The sequence below is a fragment of the Leuciscus leuciscus genome, assembly GCF_965113295.1.
Source record: "Leuciscus leuciscus genome assembly, chromosome: 5".
Taxonomy (NCBI): domain Eukaryota; kingdom Metazoa; phylum Chordata; class Actinopteri; order Cypriniformes; family Leuciscidae; genus Leuciscus; species Leuciscus leuciscus.
The window spans coordinates 31,074,205-31,094,788 of NC_138729.1; the positions used below are offsets into that span (position 1 = coordinate 31,074,205).

General features: G+C 36.7%; 1 protein-coding gene across 2 annotated transcripts in view; it reads left to right on the forward strand.

The window, feature by feature from the left end:
• The first annotated feature begins 1,848 nt into the window (after positions 1-1,848).
• Positions 1,849-20,584, forward strand: part of fibcd1b (fibrinogen C domain containing 1b) — a 110,928-nt gene continuing 92,192 nt past the window's right edge. Inside the window, exon 1 of one of the 2 annotated variants that reach the window (XM_082169052.1) lies at positions 1,849-2,677. In XM_082169052.1, coding sequence (XP_082025178.1) covers positions 2,606-2,677 — 72 coding nt within the window. In that variant the 5' untranslated portion in view covers positions 1,849-2,605. The remainder of the gene's footprint in view (positions 2,678-20,584) is intronic. The other variant, XM_082169053.1, reaches the window with a different exon arrangement.

The following is a 20,584-nucleotide window of genomic DNA, read 5'->3' on the forward strand; positions in this document are numbered from 1 at the left end:
TAGCATGGTTGTGCATAACGCCAGAACGACCTCTAGTATAACTTGCGTTACTTTTCCTCACGTCAATGGTGAAAAATTATTGTTTACCTTGTAACATAAATCTGTGCTGCGACGGATCACAGGTGATAGTTTTAAAGGCGCAATTGGACGAAGTCGAACTGGAAGTCATGTTAATCGTGGAATAATACGGCCACCGTAGGAGTGAAAACGCCCTCGAAATTGAAAGGAACAGAAACTAATATTCACTGGGTAGTCATATACAATTTCACCGCTAGATGAGGGAAAATATCACACAGTGTAGCTTATAATTTACGTAATAATTTACTTGGTTACACAACTTTTTTTCAGAAATATTAATTTTAAACTTTTCTTGAAAATGGTATGAATGTTTCAGAACCGAAACCAACATTTCTAAGAACGTGTTTTAAACTAGATTTAAAAAAAGAAAAAAAAAAAAAAGAAAAAAGATCTTATTGAGCATTAGACCTTATGCTTTTTTTATTCTTTCAAAACAGCTGTCCCTCTCCTTCTCCCTCACCCCTCAAATGTTTTACAAACTTTGACTCTGGCATTTGAAGAAGAACATGCAGGCCACTGCCTCTTCACAGATCTCTGCTTTTGTTCTCGTGCTCCTCTGACTGTGAAAACACACACTTCTGCAAGCACATACACATAGATAGAGCAACATTTTTTATGTTAAAAAATAACATATAGAGCCAGGACAACTGTAAATAGAGCCAGGATAAACTGTTTAAGTCTTTCCAAAAGTCCCTTGCCTAGATGCAGGTCTTACTGGATGCTCCACCTAACACACACACACACACACACACACACACACACACACACACACACACACACACACACACACACACACACACACACACACACACACACACCCCTCTACATCCAAACGTTCTGTTCTCTGTCCTCTATCAAGTAGTCTCAGAATTGGGCGGTTGTTTCCTGAGACCTTGTAGAGGGTTTAGACTCATCTTCAATCCTGTAACTGTTACATCAAAGTTTGCACACTCTTGTCCATACTGATATGTAACTAGCTGTGTGCCTTCCTATGAGATGAGAGTAAAATGGAAATTGTCTTGAAAACTCTTCAATATAGATTTTAAGGATGCATAATACATGTGCCTTTGTTTGCAATGAAAGTTTCAGTCTGTGGATTTTGAGTAACTTCATTGTAAATTAATTTCCATAATGTTTATTTTATTTTTATTTTATTTTTTTCAGCCAAGACCAACCAGCAAATACAGGTGCAGAGCTCATTATCAGTTTTTGTTATATTTGGTTGATTAGTAAAGTTTTATCGATTAACCTTCAATAAAGTTGTGAATAGTTTTAAACATGTTATTGTAATAATACAGATTTTTCTCATTTGTCACCTTAAAATTTTATTGGGATGGGGCACAACTTGGGGCACCCATTTGGCCAGCAGAATGTGCAACTGACCCCGTTATCACGTGGATTGCACCTGTGCGTGTTCACTAATTATGGGGAAAATGTAATTGTTGCTAAACCGACTGACATTGAGATGATCGCCTGATTAACCTCTGTGCTATCAGATATAATTGGCACGGGTAGAATATCGAATGGATAACAACATGACAAAAACATCTGTGCGTCGATTGTAACGGTTTCGGTTGGCTTAAAATATTGTATCACTTAAAATCGTATCATTTAAAAACAACTTTAGCCTATTGTATTGCGTTCAGCTGAAATTATTTTTTTACTTCTGACGCTCACCCAGTCTCCTTTTATTGCACGTTGAGCTGCTCCTTTCGAATTAGTAGTTACTTGACCTAGAGGGTTTGGAGAAGTCATCTCAGTGTCGACGGTGAATGAGCGAAAAAAAAAAAGAGAAATAAAATGAGCCCGCAGCGGGAGCGCGCTTAACGGACAGCCTCTGACGCTCGCGGAGAGTGAGGAGTTTAACTCACGAGAAGGAACCCCGTTAATCTGCGCTAGTCTTGTGAAAACGAGACACCCCTCCCCTCTGTCCGGTACACTAGGACAGCCTGGGAAACGAACCACCCGCGCGCGCTGTGCTTGAAGAAACATCTTTACCGTCACGTTCATTCCGCTATCGGCTCAGGAATACAAAGTTGTATCACTAATCAACTGAACACGTTTTCTGACAGAAACATCTGGAGTTGTTCGCCTTTTGAGTGGCACTGGCGTCATTCTCTGTTGCTACTTCGTGTGGAATATCTGAGACTTAATTTAACGCTTCTGGAGGAAAGAAAAACAACTTTGTGGAAATTTAAGGAGTTTATTTATTTATTTGTTTATTTGTGTATGTATTATTATTTTCTTATAAAGTAGCTGGGCTACATATGATATTGCGATGTGTGGTGCGAGAGTCTTCGCCGCCCCTTTTACACCAGAATTAGTCAGTGAGGTCCCGGAGTAGAGGCTAGATCAGTGTCTTCTCGATCTCGCGCACTCTCCTCACTATCCTTTTCCTCTTTCCTCCAAAGGTTTTTGTCTATATCCATGGAATAACTGAACAGGAAAACGACTGAACGACAAGGTGTCTTTTTTTTCCCAGCGCCTGTAACTGACAGGCGGTTTAGTGTTGGCTCTTCTCCGGAGAATGATCAATGATCGATGGGGAATCATGAACAGCTCACCGGAACTCGAAGACGGACAGCGGGGCAAAAATCAGGTGTGTCCCCTGCTCGCTTACACTTCGCATAATATACTGAATGTAGTTTTAGAATGAGACAAAATAGCTACTCATCTATCTGTGTGTGCGTGTGGGTCCAGAGATAACCGTGAGTAGCACAATGAGTTGAGTGCGGCTTGTTCCTGTCACTCCGCATAAGCGCGCCCGTAGATCTTGCGTGCGGCAGAAAGTGGCTATTTTGTTTCCCGTTTATGCGGGTAGCTGAAGAAAAGGGCGCCAGTCATGCGAAATGCAGCTGCTCTGTGGATTCGTAGTGATTAATGGACTTTAATGGACAGTAGTGATTTATAATCTAGTTTCAGTTTTGACTAAGTCTATGTAGGCTATTTACCAGTGGCATTACTGGAACAAGAGAACAATCTGGAAAGAGAACCACTGAAGGGTACACACACATTCAAACATAATGAAAAACCAAACACATAGCTATCAAAAGCAATATCAAAAGCAACACATAGGCTATCTCAATAAATACTCAAGGGTTGAGTACACACCCACACCATTACACAATCAACTACACAGACTGTAGAGGGGAGAGTAACCAGTTAGTATTCAACCTGTTTTCCCCCCTCATCTCAGTCTCCATTCATCTCCATGTTTATTCATACTGCAAATGTTATTTTAAAGGTTAAACCAAGAATTGTAATCTACTGTACCATAGTCTGTTCTGTGTTTCTCTGTATTTGTATTAGTAGAATAAGAGTGTTGTTCTTCTACAGTGGCTGAAGGGATCTGATATGATCTTGTATGTGTCTTATGAAATTAGCATCACAATTTTTAGTTTATTTCTATGTAAAGGTGCCTGCATTAACAGCTGATAAAGGGGTCTAGGTTAGTTCATGTCATTTTGGTTGCCAGTTGTCTTTTTATCCTGTTGGGTAGTTAGGCTTAGATGTTGTGCAGAAGTAACATAATACATCTAGAATTTCTATGAACTTCAAGCGAGAACAAAATTGGGATCTATTTTTAGGCTTTTGATATGTGATTTGCAAGACAGTTTTTAATCAATAAAGAAGTTCCCAGGATTTTCTCAGCACACACACACACACACACACACACACACACACACACACACACACACACACACACACTGCAGTGGTGGACTGGAATTGATTGAGATAATTTTTGCTGACAACAGTCCACGCTGGGCTCCATACATGCATTTTAAATTATTGACTGTAAGTGACTGTTCCTTTGGATATTGATCGGTATTTTGTGTTTGTTTTAGCTGAGGAGGTTAGTAATGAGAATAAGGTTACAGAGAACATTTTATGATTAATGTCCAAAATGTTTCCATTGCACATTCATGCTGTCCTAAATTGGTAAAGACATGGTATTTCTTTCAGTGTATAAAATTAAGTGAAATCTCTAACAGTCTACTCAAACATACACCTAATGTATCTAAATGTCTGTCTGTTAAAAAAAAATAATCAGGAGCATGGACAGTAACAACTGCATGTTATGTGTCACATCCAGAACCATGGGCAGAACCTGTGGAGTACTAACTTCTTGAACTATGTGTTTACAACCAATATAATCACAAAAAAAAAAAAAAACTACTTCTAATGGAAACAAAGATGTATGCAGTTAAACTTTGGACTCATAGGCTATAGGTAATATATTGTAGGGTGACTACAACCCCTGTGACACCCCCTTTAAAGCGTGAATTGAATTGTTCAATTGGCTACAGTTCATGTCAGGATAATCCTGATTGTTAGGCAGTAAGATTGCTTGATCTCTATCATGAATGTCTTAAAATGCCATACGGTTTCACAAGAAAAAAAAAGAAGAAGGATGTCTCTCTTATTTTAAATGTTCAGTGCTGGGGAGGCTTCAGAAAAGGTTTGAAAAACTCCTGAAAATGAATGATCAGCAAATGTGCAATACTGCACAACTGCACCATGCAGACTAGACAGACCAGTAATAAACCTCATATGAATAATACAGTGGCCATAAACAGCAAGTGCAGATTTACAAACATTATAGGACCTACTGTACAGCTGTAATGTAGAGGGCAGTTTACAATGGTAAACTAAATATACAACTGAAAAATGAAGTGCAGTGACAAATCACACCACCCATTCACAGATTGAGCTATGAATGACTAATGCTTTCTGGGTGGAAAAAAGGGTGGAGACAGAGACATGAAGATATAAGTTGTGAGGGATGTCAGGTTGGCTAGAAGGGAGTTCTGGGGATTCCTGTTAGCTTTAAGCTGCAAGGCAAACACATACATACTGTACATGTTTAATTACATTAAATTAGCATTCTACAGGATGATTTCCTGTCGAAACAAGTGCTCTGTTTATGCATGAATTGAAATGCTAACATCTCTTGAATTTGCCTAACATCCTTTAACTGTCTATGTGTGTGGCAGAGTACTTTCTCCATATGTGTCCTTGTGAATTTCTTTGTTTGTTTTTCTCCCCTTGCCTTTGTCATTTTCTAATTCTCCTCTTGTATTTCTCATCTGCTCTCTTTATCCCTCTCTCTCACCATCTGTCTCTTACCTTGCCTCACACTGTCCGTCAACCTTTTACTTCTTTTCCCTCCATCAGGTCAAACACTGACCGTTTCGTCAATAGAGGCCTAGGGGGACATGATCGTTTTCTTTCTTTTATTTTTCCTGTTCTGCCTTTCCCTTGAACCTCCTCTGACTTCCTCATCCATCCCTCCCCATGTTATTGCATTCTCTGACATACTGTATTTGCACACTAACGGGAGCATGAGCTATACACGCAAACACTTGCACACATCATCACTCAAGACCACTACAATGAAGAGTCGAGATTTGTCTTGGCCATGTTGTGCAGAGTATTGTACGCTCACATGCTGATGGAACACGTTCCCTGCAGCTTTATCAAACAGAGTGAGTGCTGTGTTAGTACCTGTATTCTACTATCGTATCCATTTCTTGTTATGCATTCAGCACCACATGTGACAGTAGCCTCAAGTCATTAGCCATTGCTGAAAAATTTATGAAATGGAACTTTACGCTGTACTTATAGTAATCATAAAACATTTGTGGTGAAATTTTCATAAATTTAGGCTGAGTCATAAATCGTGGGGTTATGCTTTTGAAGTGCACTTATTGCGCAGATGAGAAATTATGTAAGTGGCATGAATTTTGCTGTTATTACACTCATTGTTAGATGGACTTCAAAATGCATCATTGCGTTCAGGATTACCTTTTCTATTGTAAATCATGTTCAGAATATTTGTATCTACTTACTTTCACCATGTACAGTACTTCCAAAGTTTGGAAATGTCCCAAGTTGGGTTTTCGACAATATCTCCGTAAATTCTTCATCATTTGCATTGACAAGGTACAATACAATCAATGCACAATCTGGTACACTTTGAGAGTTTAAAATTAAGAGCTCCAACCCATGTTCAGTGTGTAAATTGAACAACAACAACAAAAAGTCAGTGAGCTGACTTTCACCAGAACTTTAAAGGGAACTCAAACCTCTTTTTATTGTGATATAGGGTCTCGGTCTACATTAAAGTTTTTATTTTGGTGGAAAATTACTGTTTCTGTGAAAATAGGTTTACAAACACGTCTCATTAAAAAATTTGTGAAATGCTGTGATTGTCTTCTCACAAAATGTTGGAAGTTATGCAAATGTGAAAATAATGCATAACTGGTGCCCGCCACTTTCCCAACAAGGCATGCTAAACTACATTAGAGACCTATTATATTATTATGAGAAGTTTTGAAATATTTTCTGTTATTTATGAAATTGTGGCGGCACAGATTAGACTATGGTGGGTCACAGTCTAGGTAATTGGTAATTGGAAACACTGCTATAGTTATTTTAAAAACATCTCTAAACTGTGTTCTGATAGTACAGTTGTGAGCTAAATTTAACTTTAATTAGGCAGTATACAGCTATAAAGGTGTGCTGCCTCAATATTATAAAAAAAAAAGAAACATGGGCCAAACTGAATCCAATAATAAGGCATCATAGCAGCGAAGTGGCATGTCTGACTGCCTTTATTTTTATTATGTAAAAAAAAAGAAAATTAATATTGCTGGGCATCAGTAATAATTTGCAAGTAACTTTAATACATACTTTGATACATATGCTTCTATGTTTCCATCAAAGAGGGCAGTCCTTGCAGGGAGAATCCTCGGCAATGATCCACTGATGGTAATTGGTCGACATACCCGCTGCCGATGAACACAAAAACACAGATACAGTCAGAGTACAGTTTGATTGGTGGCTAAGAGGTTCTCCTGAACAGTAATGATAGAAAGCTAATTAATACAGCAAAGTAACTGAATCATTAATGAACAACAAAAGTGTTAATCTGCCTAGAAAGAGCAAGAGGAAGAGATAGAAAGGACTGGGGGTGGGGTATGTACAGCCACTCTGTGCTGGTGTGGTATAGTGGTTAAAGTTCAGGGCTGGTCACCTGAGCCATGAGCAATCAATACTGTGCAAGACATTCAACCTCAGGTTGCTTCAGGTGGTCTGTCCTTGTAATAATTGTACTGCGAGTCACTTTTGCATATCTGATCAATAACATTTACTTACTATTTACTTACGTAAGTGTAAATACTTAAATACGTATATACTGACTAAAATACTACCAAAATAGAATCGTTCAGGGCTTTCTTGAAGATTGTTAACCCAAAGCCATTCTAAATATTGATTAAACAATGTTAACTTGTTTACTCTGTTTTTGAATCCTGGGTAGTCAAACTGTACATTTGCAAACCTTAATGTTAATGTTTTATCTGCATATTTATGAGTTTAATAACATTCAATATAGAGCATTCACATCCAGTTTTAATAACTTTGTCTATTTGCTTGAGAATTTGTTGCCACACACGACTACTCTTCCTGTTTTAAGCCACCTGAAAAGTAAAAACAAACAGTACAGCATCTGGTTAAAGGGATAGTTCACTTTGAAATAAAATTTTGGTATGTTTTAGCTTACCTCAAGGGCATCCAAGATGTAGGTGTCTTTTTTTCCGCAGTAGTTTCAATTTTGATATTTTTAGGTCAAACCGTTCTTGTCTGTCAGTCATATAATGCAGGTCGATGGTCACTGTCTCAAAGAGCATGCACAGAGTCCAAATTAAAACAATTCCCCGTCGTCCAAATTAAACAATTCCCCATCGTAAGTACACATTGATGGCCTAAGACACGAAACGAGCGGTTTGTGTGAGAAAACGAACAGTATTTATATCGTTTTTACCTCTTGTACACAGCCACGTCCAAGTGATCTGAGAGCGCGGGCGGGTATAGATATATACAATAGAAGTCGCCTTGGCTACGGCAGTTCATTGGAACGAAACCGTAGCCAAGGCGACCATCGACCTGCATTATATGACTGACAGACAAGAACGGTTTGACCTAAAAATATCAAAATTGAAACTACTGCGGAAAAAAAGACACCTACATCTTGGATGCCCTTGAGGTAAGCTAAAACATACCAAAAATTAATTTCAAAGTGAACTATCCCTTTAACTTGGTCTCTGACACCATTTGACATTTGATTTTTTCTGGTAGATGCTGAAACTAAACACAGTGACGCCACATGACAGTTTATCTGACTGTACACAATGTATGAATATTTAATGACTGGTTGATTGTTGCTAAACAGCTTGCTATCACATTTTACCTTCACAAAATTTAGTGTTTTCTGCTCTGGAGCACTGTTTCATAATCCAGAGTTAAAAGAAGCCATCATTCTTTTAAAATTACAGATGTGAAGCCTTGTGCTTTATTCAGAGTTAGTGCAGTGTGAAAATTACTTTTCAGTTCTAATTTTAGGCTGTTTTTAGTTCAGGAATATTTTTACATTGGAATATCTGCATTATTATGAATTTTAAAATTCATTAAGACAAAAACAGATTTCAGGGTTCACTAAAGCAAATGATTTCTTTGTTATAGTTTATAGGACTTTTTGAGTCACACATGGTAAGAAAAATGAAATAAATAATGTAAGTATAAAAACACACGTTAGATCAACAGTATTCCCTCAAATGTTGTCCTTGCTAGCCAAACAAAGACTGGACAATAAATTTTGTACCATGAATAAATTATGCAATATTGTAGCACTATTATTGTTTTTCTGTTTATTGACTTTTGCGGTTATTGTTGTTATTTGCCAATGTTAAGAGTTAATATTACTTACTGATGTAGATTGGCACCATTATTGAGATTTGTGTGTTTTGATGTCTATGTACATCTTTGAAAACTATTGAACATGATGTATCTTGCTCTGCAAGATAACTGAAGCCGCCAGTGTCCCGATATGGTGCTGACATCTTGGAACTTGAGTCTGCGCAGTAGCGATCTCGGGTCCAGACCTGCGCAGTAGTGAGCAGGAAGTAAAGCCGCAAAATCAACTCTGCACCCTCACTCTCGCAGAATGCACTCTCCCTATAACACGGGGAGGCGGGGCTTATGACCTATACTAGGACCAGTCACCAGGGGGCGATCAAGACGTTTTGGCTTCACTTTTCAGGACTTGTGCGGCACGCTTGCTGAGAATCAATAAGACTTTTAGATTGTTAAGAAAACTCAAGCATCCTTAAGTTACCATATCATGTTTTTTTTGGGAGAAGTGCAGTCTTATGAAATGCATAGTAACTAGAAAATTGCAGCCTTGCTAGAAAGGTGAAACGTGTAAAATCTTGTAAAAACATTAACTGTGTGGTTGTTGCAGAAAACTCAGTTGTCATTTTGATATTAAAGTTTAAAATTGAATAAATCAAAATATTTTATTAAAGCTGTTTCATATGAATATAGCAGTTGTTGGTTGCCAACTCGAGGATTCAGTATTGTTCCATTGTAAATAGTGCATATTGATACTTTTGGCCTCCTGCGCTTAAGCCTGATTTGCTAGTGAACCTGGACCTGTCAATTGTGTTTTGGACCTATGTTTTGAGGTCAATGGAATCAAGTGAATGTTCAAAAGAGCAGATAACTTGACAAAATCACTTAATTATTCCTGCTTATAAATGTTTTATTTTCCTGAAATAAGAGAAATAAAATCAGATGTGTGACATTTCTAGGCTTTGGTAGATTTCTGAAGTCACTAAATTGGCTTTTGTCCACATATTTATAATTATTTTGCTCCTCTGATCTGCGTTTGTATATGTTTATGCTTATGCTTATGTGTGCAGTAAATGTGGATGTGGATGTGTGAGTTGATTTAACACAGAGTGATAATAGCATCATTAAGGCGGAATGATGTGATCAGGAATGTCAAGGTTAATCACTGAACTAATTACAGCCTAGAGATAGAGATTAAAGGAGGGGAAAAAGAGTGCGAGAGAGAGAGAGAGGAAAAGACAGTTCACCTTTTCAAGATTTACCAGTCTGTAACTACATCTCATATCTTTAGGACTTCAGCACAAAGACACACACAAACAGTCTCTCAGATGATGACTGTATGAGGGCGGCAGCTAGGCCTATTAAGGTTGCTAATGGCGATAGTTTCACACAGCGTTTTTCAGACCAATAAACTGACAGATTGAGTGAAAGATTTGAAAAATAAAGCAGGGAGAAAGACACACATTGCAGGTTCCACACTAAAGATCCAGGCCCACGGTAACAGTAATCCAGCACATGAATTATTTACACTGCATCTAAACTCAATCTGGCGAACACGGATCAATTCCTCTGCACAACATACGGGGGAGGAAAAAGAAGGGATGGATGCAAGGAGGAAGGAGAGAGGGGGCAGATTAATAAATGAATTTAAGAAGTTATTCAAATGCTAAATTATTTACATGTGAAATCAATTTGAAGAGCTGAGAATGGATGGCTGCAAGATTGCCTCATTTTAAGGCAGTGCAGAGGGGATGAAGTGAGGTGAGAGAACCGGATAAGAGGTGTTGGGAAGGAGGCCAGAGGATTAGATAAATAAAACATGTGAATTTATGACCAGTAACTGCTTATTTTCTAAAAATCCAGTATTAAGGAAGGTGACTCCAGCAGAAACCATGAAGTACTACAGAATGTGGTTTTGCCATGTAAAACGAACAAATCCCTGAAAAACAATCTACTGTTTAAAAGCACATTTATATATATATATATTATATACTCTTGTTCTCCAGCATGTATAAATCAATGAAAGCGGGACCAACATTAGTGGTGTTGAAACTACTGAGGGCAAGTGGGATCAGTTTTAGTGTAGCTGCTATACAGTAAGTGTGCTGTTGAGGTGCAGGTCCATTTACACTCTAAAGTCATTCTCATTTGTGTATGGGCATTATCTGTCAGACAACCTGTACTCTTCTTTGCTTTCTTCGTGACAGTTTGATCATGTTTTTAGTTTTTAGTTATTTTATTAGTGCTCTAAAATCTTAGCAGGCTAGAAAGATACTTTTTTAGAAACCACACCCACAATCGTGATTGGATTCTCTGATTAAGTACTGTAAATTAATTTGCTCCTGCAATCTATTTTCAAAAGGCCATATAACGTTACAATATTTTATTAGCAGACATATCGCTACCATATCGGTTACCAAATGATATCAGAGCTTTTTAATTTATCAGTATTGATTGATATTAGATATTTAATTGTGCATGCTCATTCCCTCTATTTTTACATTTTGATTACCTTTGTCGTCAATTAAAACTGTATTAAAGCTAATTTTTTATAACACCAATAACTTAATTGCACTGTTAAAAGTAATCTTCAGCAAATCTCAAATGAATTTCAATTTTTCATACTTCACATTATAATGTTGTGATGCCTAAATTCACTTTTATCATTTAAAATGATTATAATTTATTATATTTTTATAATTATATATTTATGTTTTTTTTTGCAGATAGTTTTATATGGAATTTTAATGTTTATTGGCTATCGACCATAACATGATAATTATTATGTTTATTGATCTATGATGCACCCCTAAAAATACACCATTGCAGTTAGTTAGCTGAGCAGCTCAGTTCTTTGAAAACAGAAAGATAGAGAACCAAATCTAATGTTTTCTATGAGAGATAGGCTATTTCTTATAGCACAAGAAAACTTTTCAGTGTGTTCAGGTAAAATCACTGTTCCTCTTCATGCTTTCACTATGCATTATAAAACCAATGTCACATAATTCAATGGGATTCATATTTTAAACACTGAGCACAAATCCATTCGTCTGCAATATTCTTGCGCTGACTGAGCAAAAGTTTGGTGCAGACCCGAAGCAGTATTTGAGGAACATAATGACTTTCTCCAACTGAGTGACTTAGGGCCACAGGTGTACTTTATAATGAGTCTACGTGTGTGTCTCAGATATGGCTGACTGCTACTGTGATTGATAGGTTTGGAGATATGTCACTCAAAACTTCAGCTAAAATATATAGAGACATACACAAACAGATGATGAAAACACTTAGAGAGAAAATAAGAAGCTAATTTGGATTGTGGCCTACCTGTCAAATACTACTAATGATTTTAAATACTTACTGCATTAGTATTACATAATGAGGTTTTGTGTTTTAAAGATGGTTTAAAACAGGTGCTGCAATAATGGATGTGTAAGGCACATTCAAATGCATAAGGGCTCAGCAATAGCAGCAAATGAAGTGTGCTTTAAAGGTGCTCCACATTAAAGCCACTGTGGAGATACTGTCAGGCTTTTAAATGAGCCCAATTAAAGGCAAGGGAAGCCGAATGGCAATTTTATCATTAGCTCTTCTGAGTAATTCACTAAATTAGCACAGCTCTTGTTAAAGTTTAATTTTGAAACATTCTGAATAGATGGTGATAATTGCTACAAGGTAATCATGAGTTTTAGGCTAACTCACTTTAAACAGGCTCAAAATTAGGTTTGCATAAATTGTAGATGATCATTGTTAGATTTGTAAGACATTTTAGCATTGGTTTGATTTTGCAAAGGAGAAAGTTTAAGTTCATTAGTGAAACAAACTATGCAATAAAGGCAACTGAAAATGCTGTTGCATTTTTATAAGATTCATAGCTCATCGTTATCGTTGCATTATGAACCAATGTATTCTAAGGCCAAGAGTGTAGAGTTCAATTAGTTCATCCAACACAAACAAAAAAAAGTAATTATTTACTAACCCTCGTGTTAGTTCAAGGCTGTGTTTCCCGATAACTTTGTCTCTTAGCGCGTTACGAAGACTCTTAATGTATAACTTAACTAAAGGTATACCATTTCTTGGCGTGTTCCCCGAACCATACCTTAGGAAGGTGCTTAAGATATACCTTCTTACGTGTGACGTTACCCGGTGCTGTCTCTGGCGATGGTGCTGAATTGGTTGATATCGATGACTCGAGAATCAATTATTCTCTCGTGCAGGGGCTGCTTCACTGCATTATGTGAAGAAGCAGTGTTCTTTATAAAAGAAGCACTTCAGAAATAGTTGAAATTGCATTTACTAGGACTCATGGGATATTATAAAAAATAATCCAAACTATAATAGCCTAGCCTACATATTTTAAAATTGTATCATATATTGCTGCCATAATAACCATTTCAAATTTTTACGTGCTTTCTTCTCTTTCCCATTTTTGTTCGCTGAGGTGGAGCTGCAATGAAATATTGTTCTTGTAAATACTTTCCAGCATTTCAGTAATAAAAGTGTACACCTTACGTACGGTGCTCGGCAGTGATCAAAAAGGATTTAAACAGATTTAAACAATTTTGAATCTCTTCTTGTAAACTCAGAGATGTGGATTCAGACGGCAATTAAATCACCGACTTACCCCTGTAAATGTTTAAAATACCGTACGAGCCCATGAGACACAATTAGCGTCCGAATAGGACTTAACTGACAGTATGCTTTCACTGGCCTTTAAAAGCGCTCCGCACACGGCGCCATCTTTTAAAACAACAATTCACTGTATCGCTGCCATAGTTTGAACAAATTCCTCACCACAATCATTCCATTTAAATAGACTATTAAGCCTTTAATGGTTTGCCAGCTGATGTACCTTTGGATAATATAATAAAAAATCTAACAACAATCAGTGTAAGGACAATTTTATTCTTTGCATGAAAACACTTGAATTAGCCTAATTGAACACTGTCTGGGTGTATTAAAACTTCAGAATTATATTCGTATAGACCTGCAACAGTGATAAGGTAAAGCTAAGAGTGGTCCAGACCAACCTTCCGAGTGTATGACTTACAGAAGGTATACTTAACTAAGAACGTTTCGCGAAACACGTATTAACGATAAGGTACAGCTTAAGGTTTAACTTAAGAATGGCATAGCGTTAAGAAGGTTTATAAATATATAAAAAATAATTAATAATTTACATCTTTAAGAATTTGTTTCTGTTCAGAAATATATACTAATGCAAAGTCAGGCTTTAAAATCATGTATGCGACACAAAAAAACTGATACAAGTACAATACTGTAACTGGATCCAATGAAGACGAAGATGATGATGATGATGAATTAACATAAGATTGATTAAGACTAGAATAACATGCCAACATGTGGGACAGTGTGCCAAACACAAACAACAACCGATAATGAACAGAACTAAGGGAAGAACTTAAATACATGGTGATAATTAACTAAAAGGATGAATAGCTGTGATGAATGGTGTTAGTGTCCATGGTGACAGATTGTGGCGGGAAAATCAACAAAGGGAGATACATGTGATGAATGAAAATCATAACAAACTGAACTTGACTAATACCAAATAATTACAATTTATATAGCACCATTCTCAAGATATTTATATAATGACTGTAACATTGATTGTTCCGGTTAAGGCACCATTGTTAATCTGAGGAAATATCAGAAATATCAGCTGTCACGCACAGTATCTTGACATAGGTCAAAGTATAGTTAATTGTTTCCATGGTATCAGGTGAATTGCACAGATGGCTTATCAGCACTGAGCAGCAACATGAACCGGGGCCGGATTCACTAACATTCTTAAGAACAAAATTCTTCACAACTGCTATGTTCTCCTTATTTTCTAATTTAAGAAAAAAGATAAGAATTATTTTTTATTCCCCAAAAAAAACTTTTCTTGAGAATGTTCTTATCTTTTTTATTAAGATTGTTTGTCACACTTTAGATTAGGGTCCAATTCTCACTATTAACTATTAACTACGACTTATGCCTCAATAAACGCCTAATTACTGCTTATTAATAGATAGATGTTAGTGTAGGTATAGGATTAAGGGAACTAGAATAATGGTCATGCAGAATAACCACCATTATTAAATTAAGTTGTTAATTATTTGTAGATTTAATAATTAACACAAAAAAACAAAAAAAACTGTAAATTGCACACAAGGCAGATTTTGCAATAACTTCTAAATCTAATTATAAAGTTAATTTTCTACTCCGATTCATTTTTTAAATATATTAATTTACATGGCTGCCATAACTTGATTGCATGACAAATTTTGTATACGAAATGCTTCTCTCTAGAGGTAAATTCTTTAGTGAACTAACCTGCTGTCGACACTAAATGCCCACACTCTAAAAACTTATTTTGTTGCTTAGTAAATATCACAGTAAAAATGTACTTTATTAAATTAATAAAATATCTGAATATCATTTACTTGATGGTTTGAGTTGAACATACCAAAATAACTGACAAAAAAATTCAACAGTTAATTTTGTCTAAAATTTACATTTATATTTAAGTTTTTTTTCACTAAAAGATTTTAGTATTTGACTATAATTATTTATATAAAATACACTTAATATGTTTGTGAAATTTATATCAAAATATTTGAGAATGGGTAATTAAACTGATCTGTTTCAAGAACCACAAATATTACTTAATTAATTATTAATATTTAACACACTCTTAAGAAATTGAGTAAGTTTACTCAATTAAAACAATGCACCCTCCCCCACCCTCTGACATGAAGACAACTCTCTTGTCTCACTAGCCGCGTTTCCACTGTCGTGCTAGTGCGTGCCAGGGCCAGTCGCATTTCCACTGTCACTTCCGGGGCTTACTCGGGGCCAACGGCCAGGATTTCTGGCCCGTCGAATACCTTGGGCCAGAGCGGGCCAGCTCGGGCTAGAGGAGTGGTTACGAACAGAGGCGGAGTTCCCCTGAGTCGGGAGACGGCAGCGCCGGATGATTCTGTCAGCATTAAAGACTTTTAAAATAATTTAACTCGCGTTCATGTTTGAATGCCTTGTGTTTGTGATGCAAAAGACTATGCGTGCTAACCATTACCATAGTAAACATAGTAAACGCTTGAAGATACGCATAGTAAAAAAAACATAGTGAACGCTTGAAGAAATCAGACCAATCATAAAGGCTATCACAGTCATGTTTTTATTTTATCTGTCAGTAGCCTACGTCTCGTCTCTTTATACCGGACTATCATAAAATAAAGCAACTTTTTTTTCGGGAGCTTCCTCTGTTTCTCTGACTGAAAATATCTGTATGGGAGTCGAGAGAGTGCTAAAGCTCCTCAGGTCGTATTTTTGGTGGCATATATTTGTAGAAATTATCATTCTTTCTAAATGTGATGTAAATATGTCCTGTAACTACCAGATAAACAGACGCGACTGAAGAAGTAAGTGTGTCCTCTTTCTTTTGTGAAATAGACCTAACAGTAATTTATTTCTGAGTGACTAATGTGCAATTTTGACATAAATTAATTCATTATGATCAATGTATCACTTTTTTATTGTAAACCTGTGGTAAAACATCGATGCTTGGGTTTTAAATATTCAAGTAAATAACAAAAATGCAAGCAAACGGCCGCTTTTATCATGTTTGTTTTCAACGCTGTTTCCAGTGATTTCTGATTAGTTTTCTGATAAAACTTCCATTTGTTGGTGAATGGGTTAGTGTGACGTTGTTCCAGAGAGGCGTGTTACGGGCGTGTTTTAGTGAAGCGCTGTGGAGCTTCTGGCCCGACAGTGGAAACGCAGGCCCGGTGCTATTAGCCCGAGGCTATTAGCCCGGCACGGCCCGCCCTGGCTCGCACTGGCCCGACAGTGGAAACGCGGCTATTGAATTCTCTCCAGTCTCCAGAACAGTTCTCTCTTCTCAGCATCGCAGAATTTGTGCAATTCCTCTGTGAAATTCAATTTTGTGTTTTTTATTTTATCTATAAAATCATTAGTGATGGGAAACCAAGGCTTACTGAAGCATTTGAGGCTTTCATCAAATTGTGCCAAAAAAAAGCTTTTAACACAACGTGTATTAGTGACATCTGTGCACAAGTGACTTGTTTTCTCCACCATATCTAACAAATCACTGCAGAGCAGAAAAAGCACGTGACCAAAGCTTCGGAAGTCCGTGACATACAAGTGTGGGATCAATAAAGTTCTATCTCATCTAATCTCATCTAAATTAATTTGTGCCAATGAGACCACAACTTGTGTCATGTGTAGCCTGGTCAACGGATTCACAAATTGATCGATAATATAAAATATACAAGTATGTCATCATAATTATAGTAGGCTAATTGTAATTGAAAAAATATTTTGGGTGTTCTGTTTTAAGAAAATATAAATTAGCCTATGTTATTGGGAAGTGTAGTGTTAAATAGTTTAAATAATGCCTCCTCAATAATCATTTCCCTTTTTATGCATCAGATGAGGTCGTGATTCTCGCGAAGCTCCTTTTTTTTCTTCAAACCAGCTGTGCCGACCTTCCAATACTACATGACGTTTGAAGCTTCAAACGTCATCAATCACGTGATATTGTCATTTCGATACAAGCATTGGTACAGTGTGTGATACAATAGCGCTTTGAAAACTGCGTCGGAGCATCAGAGCCCCGGAATCATCATTTTATTCAATGCAAAACAACATACTGAGACACAATGTGAGTCACCTAAACAAGTGTCACATCTGTCTTTTCGCGTGATTGAAACGCCTGATGCCTTGCATAAAACACACTTTATTCCTAAAGATAATGAATATAATTAATTTGGATGATAAAATGTTCTCAGAGCTGTGCACTGTTTATTTATTGGCAGGTTATCCAATAGCGCAGCATCTTTTGGCTATGAGTGAAACGCAGGACAGCGGTCTAGAGTTAGAAGTTCACCCGCAGAGCGCGAGTCCATCTCAGGCACGAGAACCAGTGTTGATACGGTGGAAATTGGATAACAGACCAGTTGATTACACTTGAATTACTTTTTACATTTTTAGTTTTTACTTCTATGTTTGTTATATGAGTTTAAATGTAGGCAATGTTGTATTATACATGTTATAACAGTATAAAATATGCTATATTGCTGCACTCATCAACAATAAAGGCAATGTCATGTAGCCTATAACGTACCTGTGTTTGTGTGGAGTATTTTACAAAGGTTTAGAGGAAATTAAAAGTTAATATTACTCATACTATAAAAGTTAATGTTACTCATAAATAAAAACAGTTAATACTCATAAATATATATATTTTTTTATGTTTTCCTCAATTATTTCTACTTATTCTACTATTTTATTTATGTACCAAATGTAGTTACTCAGAGACTTATTTATTTTTACTTACATTTACTCAGTTCATATGGTATTTGTTATTGATTACATTGCATTAAAATGTAATCAATATTTTTAAGTGTAAAAATGTTTCACCAAAAAAAATTGTAAATCATAGTAAAAGTTTTTAGAGTGATTGCTCAAGCTGTTTTACTGATATCTTTCCGCAGTTGAAACACTGTTTGAGAGAAACATTTAGATCGATCGTCTCTTTTTCAGACAAATTTGTTTAACTATAGATGCAAATAATCTTTTGAGCAAATTTGTATTTTCTTTAATAGTCCCTTAGCACAGTGTAGAGTTTTTTTATTTTATTTTTTATATCTTTTCACTTGACTCACTAAGTGGGAGATGTCCTTTTCCCTGCATGTCTTGTTCACACTGTACCTATGGATAACTGCGAATTGAAGGTGCAAAAAGGTTTGAGTCATAGACATAAAGACAACTAGGTGAAGTATACTTAGAAGTTAGTTTAGCAAATGTATCCTTTTTCTTCATTACTGGATGAAAATATGTCTGTCTATCTGTCCGTTTGTCTCTCTATCTATCTTTCTGACTGGTTGGCTGTTCATCTATCTATCCATCCATCCATCCATCCATCCCAAAAAAAAAAAAAAAAAAAAAAAAAATGCAGTTTGCAACAGTTTAAACTAAAGATAATATTCCAAATGTTATACCATGTCTCATGCTATTTTAAACATGACAAATGTTGGCTTTACCATGCCAGCATTATTGACATACTTTGCTTCCCCTGTTTAATATTAATTACTTTCATTCTGTTCAGTTCATTTAGTCATGCTTCCTCATATTTTGCTTCTTTGATACCTCAAATTACCTTCAGTTCAAATTCAGGAATTTAAAATTCAATTCAATTCTGAATTAAGCACAACCCTTTTCTATGGAAGACATAGATTTCCAGAACACAAGCTGGATGATGTTTACTAGTAATTTGTCATCAAATTATATGGTTGTGCAGCAAACCACTTATTGAGCCTTTAAATGATGAAACTTGTCTGTATTCACTAACAGAGATAACAACAAAACCTGGGCGTTTCCCTTTCACAGGTGTGAACATAGTTGAATGTTGTTAACCACCTGCTGTGAAATGGCCTTGGAGGTGATAGAGGCAGAAATTACAGCAAAGATCCCAATTAAGCTTAAATGTAGCTCAAACCTCATAGGCTGTTATTAACTGTGTTGTGTGCTGCATTTATTACTTGTTTTTTCTAAACCTATTAAAACATCTCATTACAGCATTGTGCAACAGAGTGTCACCTGTCACAACAGCAATGACACTTGAAAGCAACAGGTGTTCTTGTTAAATAATCACATTTTCACATTTAACTGTTCATTTTCAGCAAAATAATCTCGCTTTCACTGGAATTGTACTGAACAATGGTGAGCTCAATTCAACTTTGAGAAATGTTTTGCTTTTTTCAAACAGAAAATACAATTTTTACCCCCGTTTCAGTATGTGGTATATTGAATTGGTAAAAAAAAATACAAAAAATATGATGTGTGTCATAGGGATAAGAGTCTGTTGAAAACAAAGTCTGTGAGCATGCATTCAATTACAGATTTTGTTATGCCACAAATTGTCAGTTGCGTTGTTGAACAACTGAGAGGCTGAATTACTCACCGTTGCCCAAACATGACACCCTCTTGAGAGAGGGAGAGAGAGAGATGCGCTCACACATATACACTCCCACAAACACACACACACACACACACACACACACCAGGGTTTCCGTTGTCCGGTAATTACCGGACATTGGCCGAAAAAAAAAAGAAATGTCCGACAAAATTAAATCTCTCCGGTCAAATTGTCCGATTAAAATTACCTAATAATCCCGCCCCCCTAACACAATCTGAATTTGAGAATAAGCCTAAAATGTATAAAACAAAAATACACCGACCTTTGGCTTTTATAAAGGAACAGGCTCTACCGTTTGAAAGTTATTAAACAACATCGCATGCTGCATTTCAAATAAAGCGCACGCCTAAAACGGCTGTAATATAGACCTAAACAACGAACGAATGAGAGAGACGTTTCAAATATGGCCAGGCCCAGGCAGACTAGCCGTAAAAGCTTTTTTCAGAGGCCAGACGCGACGGACGATGGTGAATCAGGAACGCCTGAAGCCTCAGATGTCCAGACAGCTCCACCACCACCGGAGAAAAAGCAGAATCGGATCAAGACGAAGCAGCGAAGTCGCCTTGCGGAGAACAAGGTTACTCGGCTTATGCGCATTGCAAGTTGCGGAGAGACACTAGCCGCGTTTCCATTAGGCTACCCTTCAAATTGAAATTGCGAATTAAAAATACGCACAATGGAAACACGTTAATTTCGCAAAAACGTACTCGGTTACTAACGTAACCTCGGTTCTCTCTAGAAGAGGGAACGAGTACTGCGTAAGATATCTTACGCTAGGGGAAAATCCTTTTCCGCGAGATATTGAAGCCA